Genomic DNA, 14737 nt, shown 5'->3' on the forward strand with positions numbered 1-14737 from the left:
TGCTAATGCAGGGGACACGGGTTCGAGCCCTGGTCCGGGAAGATCCCACATGCTGCGGAGCGACTAAGCTCGTGCGCCACAACTACTGAGCCTGTGCTCTAAGAAAGCCCATGAGCCACAACTACTGAATCCCGCGCGCCTAGAGCCCATGCTCTGCAACAAGAGGAGCCACCACAGTGAGAAGCCCGTGCACCACAACAAAGAGTAGCCCCCGCTCGCTGTAACTAGAGAAAGCCCGCACGCAGCAACAAAGACCCAACGCAGCCAAAAATAAATAAATAAATAAATAAATTAAAAAAAAAAAAAAAAAAAAAGAAATAACATGCACGAGCATGATTACATGATGTAGAAGAACATTTCTCTGAGTTTTCATCTTGTTAAGTTTGTTTCAGTTAGAGAGGGATACATTTTCTTCTTTAGCTGAGATTTCTCTTACGAGCAATTAGAAGGATCTATTATGTCAGGGCTTGGATTCCATTACTTAGCACTGTGAAGAATAAAGCAGGCCTGTCTTATGAAAATATTTAAAAATTTAAAATATAGAGCAGGAAAAAGTGGAAAGAGAACTTAACAAAGGGAATGTGGAGCGTGTGAGGTTTTGCCTCTAAATTGCCCTAACTTCCTGCTTCTTCCCACCAGCCTCCAGCTAGGTACCTTAGCCTCTTCTTTACATAAGCCGGCTGGAATTCCTTCCCACACCTCCAGCCCTGTGTGTGCCTCTATCTCCTTCCCTCCTGTTTCAGAGGCGAGAGACTGATCCCTCCTCCTGGCTTGTGACTCTGTCTCCTTGGATGACTCCCTGACTTCGGCTCCTCAATTTCCTTTCATCTCCCTGTCTCTACCAATGCCTCTGCTCTGCCGACCCGCATGTCTCCATCTCCTTCACCCTTCATTTATTACGGAGCTTCCCTTGTGCGCAGCCCTCTCACCTTCCGTCCTTGGAAGGCTGGTCTGCACGTGCTCCTCTGCGGTCTCTGCGTCTGCGCATGCTCACCCCAGCCCCTGCCGACACTGCTCACCCACGGCATCCTAGATGCTAAATCCACCGTCCCTCTCTCCCTGACAGTTCCCGCTGGATCCCCTTTTGGCTTCTGTTCCGCCCCTGCCCTTGAGCCCTGGTGTTCCCCATGTCTCGCCACTGCTCTCAGGTTCCTTTACTCCATTCATTCTCCCAAAGCGACGTCTTTTCTAGTGATTGCAGCCGCTACACCTGTGCTCCCGATGATTAAATACGCACAGTTCAGTCTCTTTCTAAAGCACAAGGCACTCGGTTCCAGCTACATCCTGGACCCCTCTGTTTGCAACCTCTGCAGGCACGTAACCAACACAGCAACCCACCGCCCTCCCTCCAAGCCTGCATCCCAAGCCTCAGTCAAGGCTGCCACTCTGCTCTGCGTTGAAGACCTCACCCCTTGGAGGCCTCTCCAGCTCCTTCCTTTCCTTCAGCCTCCAATCATCTCCAACTCCTGCCAATTCTCCAGTTCAAATGTCTGAATCCACCCCCTCTTCTCTGTTCTCGGTAAGACTCTGGGGTCTGGCCCTCACTATTTTTCACCTGAGGATGCCTGCATCTTCAGATCCCACCATCCCTGCTTTCAGACCTTGAGGACGTCCTGATTCTGACACAATACATCCCACTCCTGATCGGCATAGCAGGCTCTTCAAGTGCAGCTTTCCACGCCAGCCCAGCCGCCAGCCAGTGTGCTCCTCTCCCTTCTCACTTCCCTTCCCGCAGGAGGAGGCCAAGTTCTAACATCAGAGGATTGCCGTCTGGTGGTGGGCAGCTGCGTTTGCAGATGGGCAGAGTAAGTGGATAAAAATGACTCATTGACTACTCTCACTACGAGTCTGCAGACTGACAACCTGTTTCCATTGAGCCCTTCATTCTGCTTCTCCATCATCTTTGTTGTAGTCCCAACAACCTCCCAAAAGATGCCACACCGATCTCTCCTCCCATTCCAGCTATCAGCCACACTTCTGTCCCCCATCTCTGGAAGCACCAAACTTCACTTTTCTCTGATACTTTCTCACATTTGTACCTTTCATACTGCCCTTACCTACCTGCTCTGCTCCGCAAACTCCACTTGTCTTTTAAATCCCAGTCAAATCCAGCTCCACTGTAGAGCCTCTCCTATTCTGGGTTTTGCTCAAGAGCAATTTCCAATCAATTATTTACTCTCTTTTTTCCCCTAATATAGCATTTTATATAAGTGTGTGTGCCTGTGTGTGTGTGTGTGTGTGTGTGTTAGATTTAATTCATTAATCCTCTGGAATTTATTTTAACTTATAGTGTGAAATAGGGAATTTTTTCCAGATGGATAGCCAATTGTCCTAACCACCATTTATTGAGTAGTTCATTATTTTTGCACTGATTTGAAATACCACCTTGACTCTGTATTAAACTGGTCTGCTTCAAGACTCTATTCCTCTCCATTGATCTATTTGCCTGTTGGTGGATCAATAACAAAATGACTACTACAACATAATTACTATTGCTTTATAGTACATTTTTACATTAACAAAGTATCATTCTTTTTTAAAGACATTTCTTGCATATTCTAGAATATTTTCTCTCCCAAATTAATTTCAGAATCAGTCTTAAAATTCTATGAAAAGTCATTTTGGAAATTTAGTAAGGATTATCCTGACTTTATAGGTGAATTTGCCATTAGTTGAAACTTTAACAACAGTGAATGTTGTCTAGGATCATGATGTACCTTTTCATTTATTCACATATTCTTTTATGTCGTTTGGTAAAGTTCTGTACTTTTATTTTTTAATATAGTCCATATTTATCCTTTGGTTTAGTTCTCAATATTTCATAGTTTTTAAAGCTATTTACATTTTCTAATAAACATTTTTCAATTTGTTTTTGCTCGTGTCTAAGAAAATTATTCCTGAAAATAGTTTTCTTTAAATCCGGCTGTTTCGTAACTTTTATTCATTCTGATAATTTGTCAGTTGATTCCTTTGGATTTTGGGGGATAGATAATTGTATCATTTTAAGCAATGAGAGTTTCCACCTTTTACTTTGTATTTCTTTTTTATTTTTTTGTATTGAGTTAGCTAAGAATCCCTGTGTTTGTGTTAGTCTGGTTGGGCTGTGATAACAAAAGACCACAGACTGGGTGGCTTGAACAACAAAAATTTCTTTTCTCCTAGTTTGGATTCTGGAAGTCTGAGATCAAGGTCCCAGTAAGATTGTTTCTGGTGAGACCTCTCCCCTCTGCTTGCAGACAGTACCTTCTCACTCTGTTATGAATTAGAAATTTTTTGGCAAAATACCACATTTTAAGTCATAAATAAATAGCGCATTCTGAGCAACTTCCACCAAAAATTATTCTCCTAATCCTTAAAGGCAAAAATTAAAGATATGCATGGTGGAAAAAATCCTAAAGCTATTACGCATATGCTGTATATGTTACACTTTTTGCAAGACAGCTGACTTCATTCTTTTTCCTTCTTCTTTCTATCTCATATCCAATCTTAAGGAGGTTCTTTTTAGAAAAAATTAACATATCAACTAAAATCCCACACTCTTACTGATGTGACCTTGGGTCCAAATCCCTTCTCTGCATCCTTGATGGCTTGGTGGCTTTGGCAAGTTCCTTAATCTCTCCCAGCCTCAATTTCTCCATTCATAAAATTAGGAAAAAAATACATTCCTTATGAGTTTTCTGCAAAATTACATGAAATAACCTATGTGAAATCCTGAATAGGACCTCAGTAGATGGAGTAGTTTTGTTATTACTATTAAACACTGTCATATTTTCTTGAATACTGATTAAATTTGAAATATTTAACTTGTTCATAGAAATGAAGCTGGAGAAACCATAAGAAGTCTAATTTCTAACCATAATTAATTTTTTAAAAACGTTAACTGAACTTCTGAATTTCTTCTAATGTTATATCCAGGACTCCAAATTTTGTTCTCAGATGCACCAAAGACTATAAAACATCCTTTGTTAATGGTGGAGAATAAACAGCTTCTTATAAAACAAGACTTCATCATCCAAGAGTTTACAGATTTATATCCAGTGCTTTGATTAAAAAAAGAAAAAAAGCCTTTTTTTGAGTCAAAAAAATGTTTCTCAAACCACTATAGAATAACAATTATGACTCTCCAGTTTTTATTTTTATTGCTGGGTTGAAAAAGGTGACTCTACAATGCCTACACCAGGAGGATATAATTCTACAAATAAGGGCCCAGCGTGACATTTATGAGAAAAGCCGAGTCCTCCTGCGCAAAGCTGATTGGTGCTCAGCCAATGGGCTTCAGGGCGTTGCAAATAAAGGCACCTTCTCCCCTGGGCTGGCCAGACGCAGGGCCGAGTGTTGTCTCTGCCTGTGGAACTTCGGGAAATGCTCAACTCCTATCCCAGCAGAACACATCTGTGGCCAGCAAAGAGAAACCGCACTTTGAAGATGAAACATCTTCTTGCCCAGTTCCCGTCCATCTTGGCCATTTATTGCTTCTGCCTACTACAGATTCCCTCCTCAGGTAAGGGGACCCCTTCAACAGACCCCAGCTGACCTGAGCTCTAAGGAAGACTGGGACAGACCTTGACCTTTCAGGGCACTCCTGGAGAGAGTCTAGCTTGATTCCCTCACCTACCCTCATTTCTACCCTTTGGAAATGGCTTCCATCAGAGAGGATGGACAGAGCTAGATGCCGCAGCCTTTTACCAAAGGAGGTTACTTTCCCCTGTGGAACTGCCTTTAAACAGCTCCTGTCCCAGGGCTGGCCCCAGGATGTGCCGCTGAAATTGTGAGGAATATGAGTCGGGGGACGACTCCAACGTGTTAGCCATTTATGATCCTGGAATTCTGAAGAGATGAGAGCAGAGACGAGCTTACAAGTCCCAAAGACTGAGGATTGCGCAACAGTTGGAGAAGGGCGGTGTGGGAGCGAGCACAGGGAAAGGGAATCTTCTCCTAGCTTCTCCTATGGGCCTGGCGGGGAAGGTGAGGGGGTTGGGCGGGGGGGAGAGTCCCAGGGAGCGCAGCTGCGGCCCCGTGTCTTCCAAGACTTGGGCGCTGTCCGAGGTGCTGACCGGACGCGGGTGTCTCTTCACCAAATTCTGAGAACCAGTGCTTTTGTAAGGAACAGGGGTTGGGTATGGGGTCCCTAGTCGAAATTTGTTACCCATCTCCAGGTAACTTGCTATATGATGCAGGATGTGGTGGAAGCTCCAGTTGGAAACACAGGTTATTTCAAAATTTTAGAATTTTCCATTAGAATTTTGGTTTCAGGGAGTAGAAAATCTTTGAAAATATATTCAAACAGAAAATATATTTCAAATAGCATGCTTGTTTTGCCATGTCCTGTAGTGTAAGCACAAAGCCTAGGCATTGCAAGGAACCGTGGAGGTCATCCAGTTTAAACTCTCAGGAGAGCAAGGATCGCCTCTATGATTTCCCTAGTTGATTACTTTCAGTGACACCCAACTCACTACCAGCCAAAGTCAGCCAGTAGCTGCCTCCCCTGGTTTCCAATAGAATCTTGTTTTGGAAATTTCTTACTACCTTTTATTTATCTGTCTATATATTTATATCCACGTCCCTCTTTTTCCGATTTAATTTTCTGTTCCCTGAGGATAAGGTCCCTATGGTATTTATCATTGTATTGTTAGCACAACACCTCATAATAATTCCTTATAAGATTGGTTTGAATTTCTTTTCATTTTTGAATAGCTCCAATCATTACAAACTTCTTTACACTGAGCTGAAATCTGATCACATGCAACTTCTAACCACTAGCTCTAGTTCTGCCCTTTGGGGATATACAGAATAAGATTACTATTTCTTACGACAGTTCTCAAAATAGTTGATGGCAGTTAACACACACTTCCTAATTTTTCCCTTTGCCAAAGAAAACTGTGCTCAGTTCCTTTAACTCACAACAAATCCTATCATTTCAAGTAGGACTATTACCTTTCAAGGTTGGGACACTATTTTTTGAATCCAGCACGAGATTGCCTCAGCTTTTTCTTGGCTTATAGTGAGACTGCAGGGAGGAAAATATCACTCAGTATTTTTTTTAAAAATACTACTCTTGAGCCAGATATTCCCTGTCTCGGATTTTTAAAATCCAAATTCAGGGTCTTATATTTATCCCATTTAATTTCATCTTCTTAGTTCTGACATATCCAGTTGATTCTTTCAGTTGCAGTATTAGCTTTTCCTCCAAGTGTTGTGTTACATGCAAATGAGATGAAGACTTCATCTAGGTCAGATAAAAGTTGACTGGTATGGGGTTCAGCTGCACGCCAGCAGCAACCTTCCCCATATCCCTATTCCTGAAGAGTTTGATGAAGCAGAGAGACAGGTATCCATATTTCTTAAAAGTTCCAAGAGTGACTCTGATGCACATACTTATTGACACCATCTCTTGATATCCTGTCCTTATATATTCCATCAAAATATTACCAAAAGGGGGGTCCAGCTGCTTGCCACTCGAAAGCCAATAAAGAGGCAAGGTTGGTGGAAAGGAAAGCTTCCTTTATTTCAGGTGCTGGCAATAGAGCGGGGAGGGTGGACAAAGGCCTGTCCAAAGGCCGACTCCAGCCCCCCCCCCGACAATCAGTGGGCAAGAGCTTTTATAGATGGAGGGAGGTGGCTACTTGCAGAAACAGCACAGTCAGCTCTGACAGTAATCTTGAAATTGGTCATGTGGTGGTCTGACCAGCATCATCTTGATTGTTTTAAGTATAGTTAATCTTCAGTTCTCGGGTTGGGTTGTTCCCATTTCCTTGAGGCCAGTTCTCAGAATTGTGGCAGCTTATGTCAAGGCTACAGTCTGGTCATCATGTAGTTAACTTCTTCCACCTGATGGAGGTTTTAGTATCTACAAGACAGCTCACAGGACATGGCTCAGAATATTATCTATAGCCCTTGAGAAGGAACTAAAGGTCCTTGACTTTGCTTAATGACTAAACTATTTTTATTTAGTCTTTTTGGGCTGTTTTGTTTTGTTTCTGCATTTTCTCACTTCCTGGATTAAACTTATCTTTTGGCTACAGTTTTTCTACAGACAAAAGGCAGGAGGAGGACATGAGGGGGCAAGGACCATAGGGCCCTGATCCATTTCAAAAATACAAATTAAGTTGTTACTTAGGTAATTTTTTCCCTCTCTCCTAACTTGCTAACTCTTGTGCTGCTAACTCCTGGTAAATAAAAAACCATGCAATTTTTAATTAACTTTGGTACAAATCTCAGATTTGCTAGTGGTAGGTAGAAGTGTGTTTTCTTTAACAATCCTTTTAACAACATGGTATTAATAGAATCGCTGTATGCTTTTCATGGTAAAGATTTAAAAGTTAATGCTGGACTTTCCTGGAGGTCCAGTGGTTAAGAATCCATCTTGCAATGCAGGGGACGCCGGTTTGATCCCTGGTCGGGGAACTAAGATCCCACATGCCGCAGGGCAACTAAGCCCACGCACCACAACTAGAGAGGAGCCCACGTGCTGCAACTAAGACCCGATGCAGCCAATAAATAAATAAATATTAAAAAAAATAAAAACGCTACAACCTCTTTTCTCCTAATGGAGATTTTTATGATTTCTCACAATAGGATTTCCTCGACCTTTAGCTGATCCTCCAGATGGCTTGGATATTGTGAAGCTTGAGGTACACCACTGTTCAGTAATGTGAGATTTTTATTTAGCCTTAGCCTTGAAACTATCATGTGGATAATGTTCACTGAACTATTTTAAGATCAGATTCTTGGCTGCAGCAGAAACTCACTGTTTTCATTTTCATGGCTTCATTTAAATCATCTTGGGAGTTGTGTTGAAATTCATGGCCACTGTGTGAGAAGATAATGCAACATTCATAAATGAGACAACTTTAGAATTTAATTCTAATTTTAATTCTATTGATTAAGGAATTTGTACTTATCTTTGATTCATTTTCCTCATTTTTAGCGGCTGGCATATTGGGCAACTCTTTCTAGACAACCTAAGGTAAAAAAGTTAATATACATATGGTAATTTTTAAATTTATAACAGTGCACCTGCTTACACCATAATTGATATCTGTAAATAAGCACACTCTTTTGCTACCTACAGGAGAATTCTGTGTGTATGTGTAAGTGTGTGTGTAAGAATACAGTTTTAGGAAATAACAAGTGACTCTCCTAAATATAAATGACCATAAAATATTGGTAGTTCATCTGCATTCTTACAGTGATCATAATCACATATACATATCATATACATAATCACGTATATACATAAAATTACATGTCATGTGGGGATACAGTAGTGACCCAAACAGACCAAATTACCTGTTCTCATGGAACTTATATTCTAGTTGGGGAAGTAGTCTCCAAGATAGATAGATAAAATTTTAAAAATATTTTTTTCTCTAAAAAGAAAAAAAAATAAAGCAAGGAAGATGCATATGAAATCTTGAGAGTTGGTATTCATCACCTGGAAAATCATCTTCAAATTCCTTGTTATTTTTTTTTTTTTTTTGGCTTGAAAAGTAATGGTATAAAGTTACCATTATAAAGTAATGGTATAAAGTATATACCATAAAAGTAATGGTATAAAGTTGGGCAAATATAAAAATATTTGCCCAATAGGTGTCCAGAACACACACACACACACACACACACACACACAAACACACACACACACTCCTGTGAACAGATGCTGACAAAGAGACCAGAAGTTGTAAAAATAGTAAATACTTTCTGCTGATTTAGAAATGGTGGTCATAAGGAAACAGAAAGTTAATGTCCACTGAGCCTCTGCTATGAGTAATTTTGGTTCATTATTTTGTGTGTCTGTGTGTGTGTGTGTGCCCATATGCATGTGTGTACATGTACATGCATAACAGAGAGAGAAAGAGAGAATACGTAAGTATTGGTTACTGCAGAAACCCTCCACAAAGTTCGCAGGAAGATGTACCCACAGCAACAAAATTAGACATGTTACTAACAACTTTCATTTCTGTCTTGATTGGAGTTTGAGCTGATTCAACAATGTTTAGATGTAAATGAGATGAGATCAATAGTAACCAGATATTTACAACATCATTCACAGTACCTCTTTGAGTAGGATATGCTGCCAATACAGCTTTTCCTGGGCTGTCATCCATGCAGACAGAACAGGGTGGTGTTCTAACAAGGATTTAGAAATTAAAGGCTGGACTTTCTGCAAGAACAGTGAAGATTCATGTAGAAAGCTTTTAGGGAAAAAATTTGGTCAATATGAACCAACCCTAAAACAACTGAATTATAGGGTATGCCCAGCAGCAAATTAAAAGTTGCAGTCATTATTTTATCCCACCTCTTAGTTAGATGGCTATCTGGGAATCGATTATGGTATTGCTTCAATGCATCATAGCGTATGTTTTTCCCCTGAAGATTGAAAAGGTAAAATAAGATTAAGTTTTAAAATAATAATATTGCTGGCAACTTTCCTTTTAGCAAGATTCTGCATCAACTATAGTCTTATTAAGTTTGTATAATGGATTTCTTTTTAGAATGCCAATTTATTTCATAATATTCAGGTAAATCAGGAAGGTCCCCGGTGTAACTTCTACTGGAAACCTGCCCCAGTAAAATTCCATGTGACTTACCCTCATCATTTTCTTTCCAGGATAATCAAGACATATACAAAAGGGTGAGTACCACCAGCCTAGTAACAAGAGCATGCAACTACCACATTTACAGCAAGTGACGCTTAGAATTAAAATCAACTTTTTTTCTCTTATTTAGTTTTTATTTCATTACTCCAGAACTCAGGAGCCGACGCATCCAGTTAAAACTGGGGTCAGTATTTTATCGTAATCATCTTTCTGTAAAAGTCACTCTCCTCTGCATGCCTTTGTCTTTTCCCATTTAATATATGCAGATAAGCAGAAAAACAGGGGCCTTCCAGAAACTCTGGGTAATAGCTTTCTAGGTGCTTTTTCCTGGGGCTGCAGGGATTCTCTCTCTCCCTCTCTGGGGAAGAGGTTGGGGGAGGTTGACAGATCTGAAAAGCTAGAGAATAAATACAGAAAAGGAAAAATTAGTAAGAAATAACTTTTTATTATGCACTTAAACAGATGTACAAGAAGCCTGGTAAAGACTGAGCTCTATTTACATTGCTCCATATTACCACTCTGAAAAGTGCTTTGTGAAGTATGAAGTACCACATTCCCAATAGTGATCCGTGGGTGTGCATCTTTCGTCACTGTCACAGTGTGTATGTGCTGTGGGAATAAAAAGCATCACCTCTAACTTTCTTATTATAAATTGGAGTTACCCTCAGGAACAGATTGTTGAAGTGAATTTCTGCAGGGTATGATCTGGAGAATATTGGGAAGGTCATAGAATAGAATTTTTAGTAGAATTTCAATCCAGTCACAGTGATTGAAATTCTACTATTAGAAAGTCACTTATTTATATAGTCAAGGCTTTCCAAGTCTTCAGAAAGATCCTTAAAATAAACAAGTACCAAGCAAAATGTTTTTCCCTTTGAGGCAAAGACACAAGAGTAGTATAGATTTAGTACTGGGGATCAGGTAAGGATGGGAATAGTATCAAGACAGGCCGTGGGCACTGCAAGTAGAGAAGGGTCAAAAATGGAAAGGAAAAGAGAAAGACAAATACCATATGATATCACTTATATGTGGAGTCTAAAATATGGCACAAATGAACCTATCTACAAAACAGAAGCTGACTCACAGACATAGAGAACAGACTTGTGGTTGCCAAGGGGTGTGGGGAGGGGGGAAGGATGGAGTGGGAGTTTGGGGTTGGCAGATGCAAACTATTACATTTATTAGAATGGATAAACAACAAGGTCCTACTGTAGAGCACAGGGAACTATATTCAATATCCTGTGATAAACCATAATGGAAAAGAATATGAAAAAAAGAATATATATGTGTATAATTGTCACTTTGCTATACAGCAGAAATTAACACAACATTGTAAATCAAATATAGTTCAATAAAAAAAAATTCTTTCTAGCCTAAAAAAGAAAAAAAAAAAGAAAAGAAAATGGAAGGGAAAAGATAAACTCTGTGTCTGTGACACGAATTAACTTTTACTCTGAGCCAAAATACTCAGGGAGGATTCACAGGCCTAGATAAGACAGGGTATGTATGTCTGAGTGTGTGCGGGCAGTCACGGATGAGACATACAGGAAAATAAAATGCATGGGGGCGGTGGTTATGCATGCTGCCCTTCCACCTCGCCCCTTAGATAAGGAGAACACACCTGGGGAGCCAGAGAGGATCTTCATGGAGATGCTTCTTTGGGATGATGCACTCCACACTAGAAGGACTGAATGTTTGGGATTAATGCAGATACAAGTCTGTTTTACCCTAAGGGAATATTTTTAAGTGATGTGTTGGAATGAAATGTGCTAGCAAGGCAAGCGGTTCTTTATTGAAATCATAAAATTTCAGGCTTAGGCTCGGAAATGGATTTTACTCTGAAAATTAAACCCATTTGTAAGGGGGTGAGCAGACAGGAATGCACATAGCCCTGGGCCTGGGCCCGGCGCTGTCTGACCCTCACCGCCTCTTTGCCGCAGTTTCCTCCTGTGCATTCTCTAATGCGTCTGGCTGCCAAGCTCGCCAACCAAAGGATGAAAAGATTTCGGCAGCGCGTATGTACTTTTTCCTTCCACCATATTTTTATGCCACTAAAAGTTCACTTAAATGGTGAATGCCTGTTGTCCCCTTGGGGCTCACTGGTGTTTTCTCCTTGTACAAGCTCCACACGGTGGCTGCAGGGCAGGGAATGGGGGAGAGGGGCTGTGGTCCAGCTCCGTGACCATCGTCTCCTCGTCTGCGCTCTTCATCTTTTTCCGTTTTAGTTTTTGTGTTGTTTTTTCACTTTCCCTGGCCCTTCCTCTTCCTCCTCGTGACATAGACACTTGCCTTGATCATATACTCTGCTTCCCATTGTCCCACCTGCCTTTTTATTCTTATCGCAGAGCTTCGTTTCTTAAAAAAAAAAAAAGCTCTGAAACTAACACAACATTGTAAATCAACTATACTCTAATATAAAATTAAAATTAAATTAAAAAAACAAGACAAATTTTAATTTAAAAAATTGAAGTTTAGAAATGACTAGTTTCAATAATAGCTGAACCTGTTCAAAATGTCCATCAAGGTTTTGTTGCATGGTAGCAAAACAAAGAAACAAACACAATGTTTTGGACACTGTGAGTCCAAGTAGGGTGAATGACTCATCCCAGTTTGTCCAGGACGTTCCTGGGTTTAGCTCTGAAAATGCCAAGACCCCAGAAAATCGCTCACTTCCTGAGAAACCCATTGGTCATCCTAAGCACAGGCCACAGTTTGCTTGGATACTGGTGTCAGACTTCCAGGTTGAGTCTGCCTCCATCATTGGGCCAGATCCACAAGCAAAGACGAGCTGAAGAAGCTGAAATGGCATATCCTTGAAAATCTGCCTAAACCAGGAGTCAATTTCAAGTCGAGGCTGTTGGGAAGAACAAGCAAGTTTAACATTGTCCTGGACCCTAAGGGTAACCCAACCAAGAAAACACACTTGCCTTCCTGAACAGAAAGTTGTAATTGGCTGCATGGTTAGCTGTTTTCTTGAAAGGCATTTTGCATCTGACTTCCGGCTACCTTAGAATGGAATCAGGGAGGGGCAGGATCACAGCACCCTGCAAGCCTCGGGGATGAGTTTCCTATTAAATGAACCTGGGCCTCATTCCTTCACAGGATTCCGGTGCTGCTGCAGAGGATTTTACCAAGAAGGTATGTAAGCCCTGAGCAAGCACCACCCCCCAAAAAAGATCTACTTCTCAAAGAGAGAAGGACGGGGGGAGTGCTTGGAGCCAGGCCACCTTGCAGCCCCTTTAGATCACTTCTGGAAAGAACTGGTCTCACACTATGCCCTAAAATTCTCTGAGGCTGAGCATCTAATTTTGGGTTTCCCTGGGCTTGTCCTGGAGCAGAAAGGAATCATGGAGCAATGCCCTTGGACGGTACTATTTCATCTCCGTTCTTACAGGTGCATCACCTGGGTCCATCTGCACCTGGAGATTTGCTTTCTGGCTCAGGGGCCCACAGGCCAGTTGTGCAAACTTGGGGAGGGGTGCTGCATCTGTGCTTCTCCAAGTTGACCGTGCACCATAAACACCTGGGACCTTGTTAAAATTCAGACGGCTGGGCCCCAACCCCAGAGATTCAGTGGGCACCTGAGATTTTGCATGCCTAACAAGTTCCCAGGTGTCGTTGATGTTTTGGGTCTGGGGACCACACTTTGAAAACCTCTACCATAGACATCTTTGAAAGACCTTCGGCACAGCGTGGTTGCATAATGGTTTGTGTTTTTATGTTGCAGGATCACACTGCCACCTTGGAAAGACCATTTTTCCTTTTCAGGGTAAAGCATATTTCCTCTTCTCTGTTTTTCACTCCGATTCTCTCCTACCGCCCCAATTATGGAGTTACTGCAGAATGAGCCCAGCCAGGCCCCCACGGCAAACTGGTGAATCATTAGGGGAACTTTCTCACCCTTACTTAGGGGATGACTCAATGCTTGGAAAGGAAAAGGTCCAGCTGTACACAGGCTGCGCGCACCAGGGCTCTGGGAGGAGCTCCGGGGCGGGAGGCGGGAGTTCTGCTGATGGACAGACGCGCGGGCCAACCAAAGTCGGAGTCCGTGTTCCAGAGCCTGAAGGTCCGGGACGCATGGCCCCAGATCACAGCGGAAATAGGAGTCTAGGCGTCCTTTTCCCCAGGGAACTTGGAGCTTCTTGCAAAGGTCACAGAGTCACAGATGATCTTTTAATTCTTGATCTACCACTCCCTAGCTGTTTCACCCCCTAGATCTTCAGTGTTTGCATCAGAAAAACGTGCGAATCAGACTAGACGTGTGCTCCTCCATCTGCATTCTGTGGTCATTGGTGCTAAGAGATGCTCTGCAAAGATCAAATACAATCGAAAACACTGCACCTGACCCTCTCCGAGGTTTACAGAGCATACCATGTCCTGCAGGAAACAACCTGTTTAACTTGGCTCAGTCATACTTTTCCCAAACCCCCATGACATCGCAAGTACACCTTTTAAATCTGCATGCCCTACTAGTGGTTGTTTTCTGGAAAGTACTTGCAGAAACAGTGGGTCTCCATGATGTCTTTAGGGTGAGAAGTCCTGTGATGCATTGTTTAGGGATCGTCCTGCCACATAAACAGAGGCTAAGGGGTGGAGTGGTGGGGTGAGGGACAGTGTCAGGGCCATAGGAGCAGCAAGGGTCCTGGAGCACTGCCCCAGAGGATCCACAGAGTAGCAGTGACTGGGGGTCCCCAGGTGAGCCCCCAGGGAAGCTGCTAATGCCTCAGTTAGGAGAACAGAGCCTTAGGGCGTAGGGAAAGGATCTGGAACCAAGAAACAGATTTTAGGCAGTTTGGTCTCAGTACTGTAAGCTGCTCCTTTTTTTTTTCAGCCAAGGAATGGAAGGAACCTTGACCTTAGCACCTGGTAGGATCGTCCAAGGTCAGCCTCATTGCAGCTCTTCTCCTCCAAACAAATGTTATCTGTCTGATGTGGGGGAGTGAGAGGCAGCCGGAGGGGTGATAGTTCCAAGAAAGGGGGGCCATGTGAAACCCCTAAGGGGCTCCTCTGCCCCCTCCCTTTCCTGCTCTCAGCATCACAGAGACCCCACTGCAGCCTGGCACTGTCCCAAACAATGCAGCCTTTGCTTCATGCCAACTCTTTGCAGGTGTGTTGTCTCCAGCAGTGGCTGTGAGAGG

The 14737-nt window shown here is 42.3% G+C and overlaps 1 protein-coding gene across 1 annotated transcript; it reads left to right on the plus strand.

Moving 5' to 3' along the window:
- Positions 1–4425: 4425 nt before the first annotated feature.
- NMS (neuromedin S) lies at positions 4426–14469 on the plus strand. Its single transcript, XM_061168494.1, has 9 exons — positions 4426–4501; positions 7576–7631; positions 7928–7966; positions 9611–9634; positions 9730–9783; positions 11540–11614; positions 12702–12737; positions 13327–13368; positions 14431–14469. Exons 1-9 carry the CDS (start codon positions 4426–4428, stop codon positions 14467–14469), a joined length of 441 nt encoding a protein of 146 aa, XP_061024477.1.
- Positions 14470–14737: the final 268 nt, after the last annotated feature.

Source organism: Eubalaena glacialis, chromosome 14, assembly GCF_028564815.1.
Source record: "Eubalaena glacialis isolate mEubGla1 chromosome 14, mEubGla1.1.hap2.+ XY, whole genome shotgun sequence".
Lineage (NCBI taxonomy): Eukaryota > Metazoa > Chordata > Mammalia > Artiodactyla > Balaenidae > Eubalaena > Eubalaena glacialis.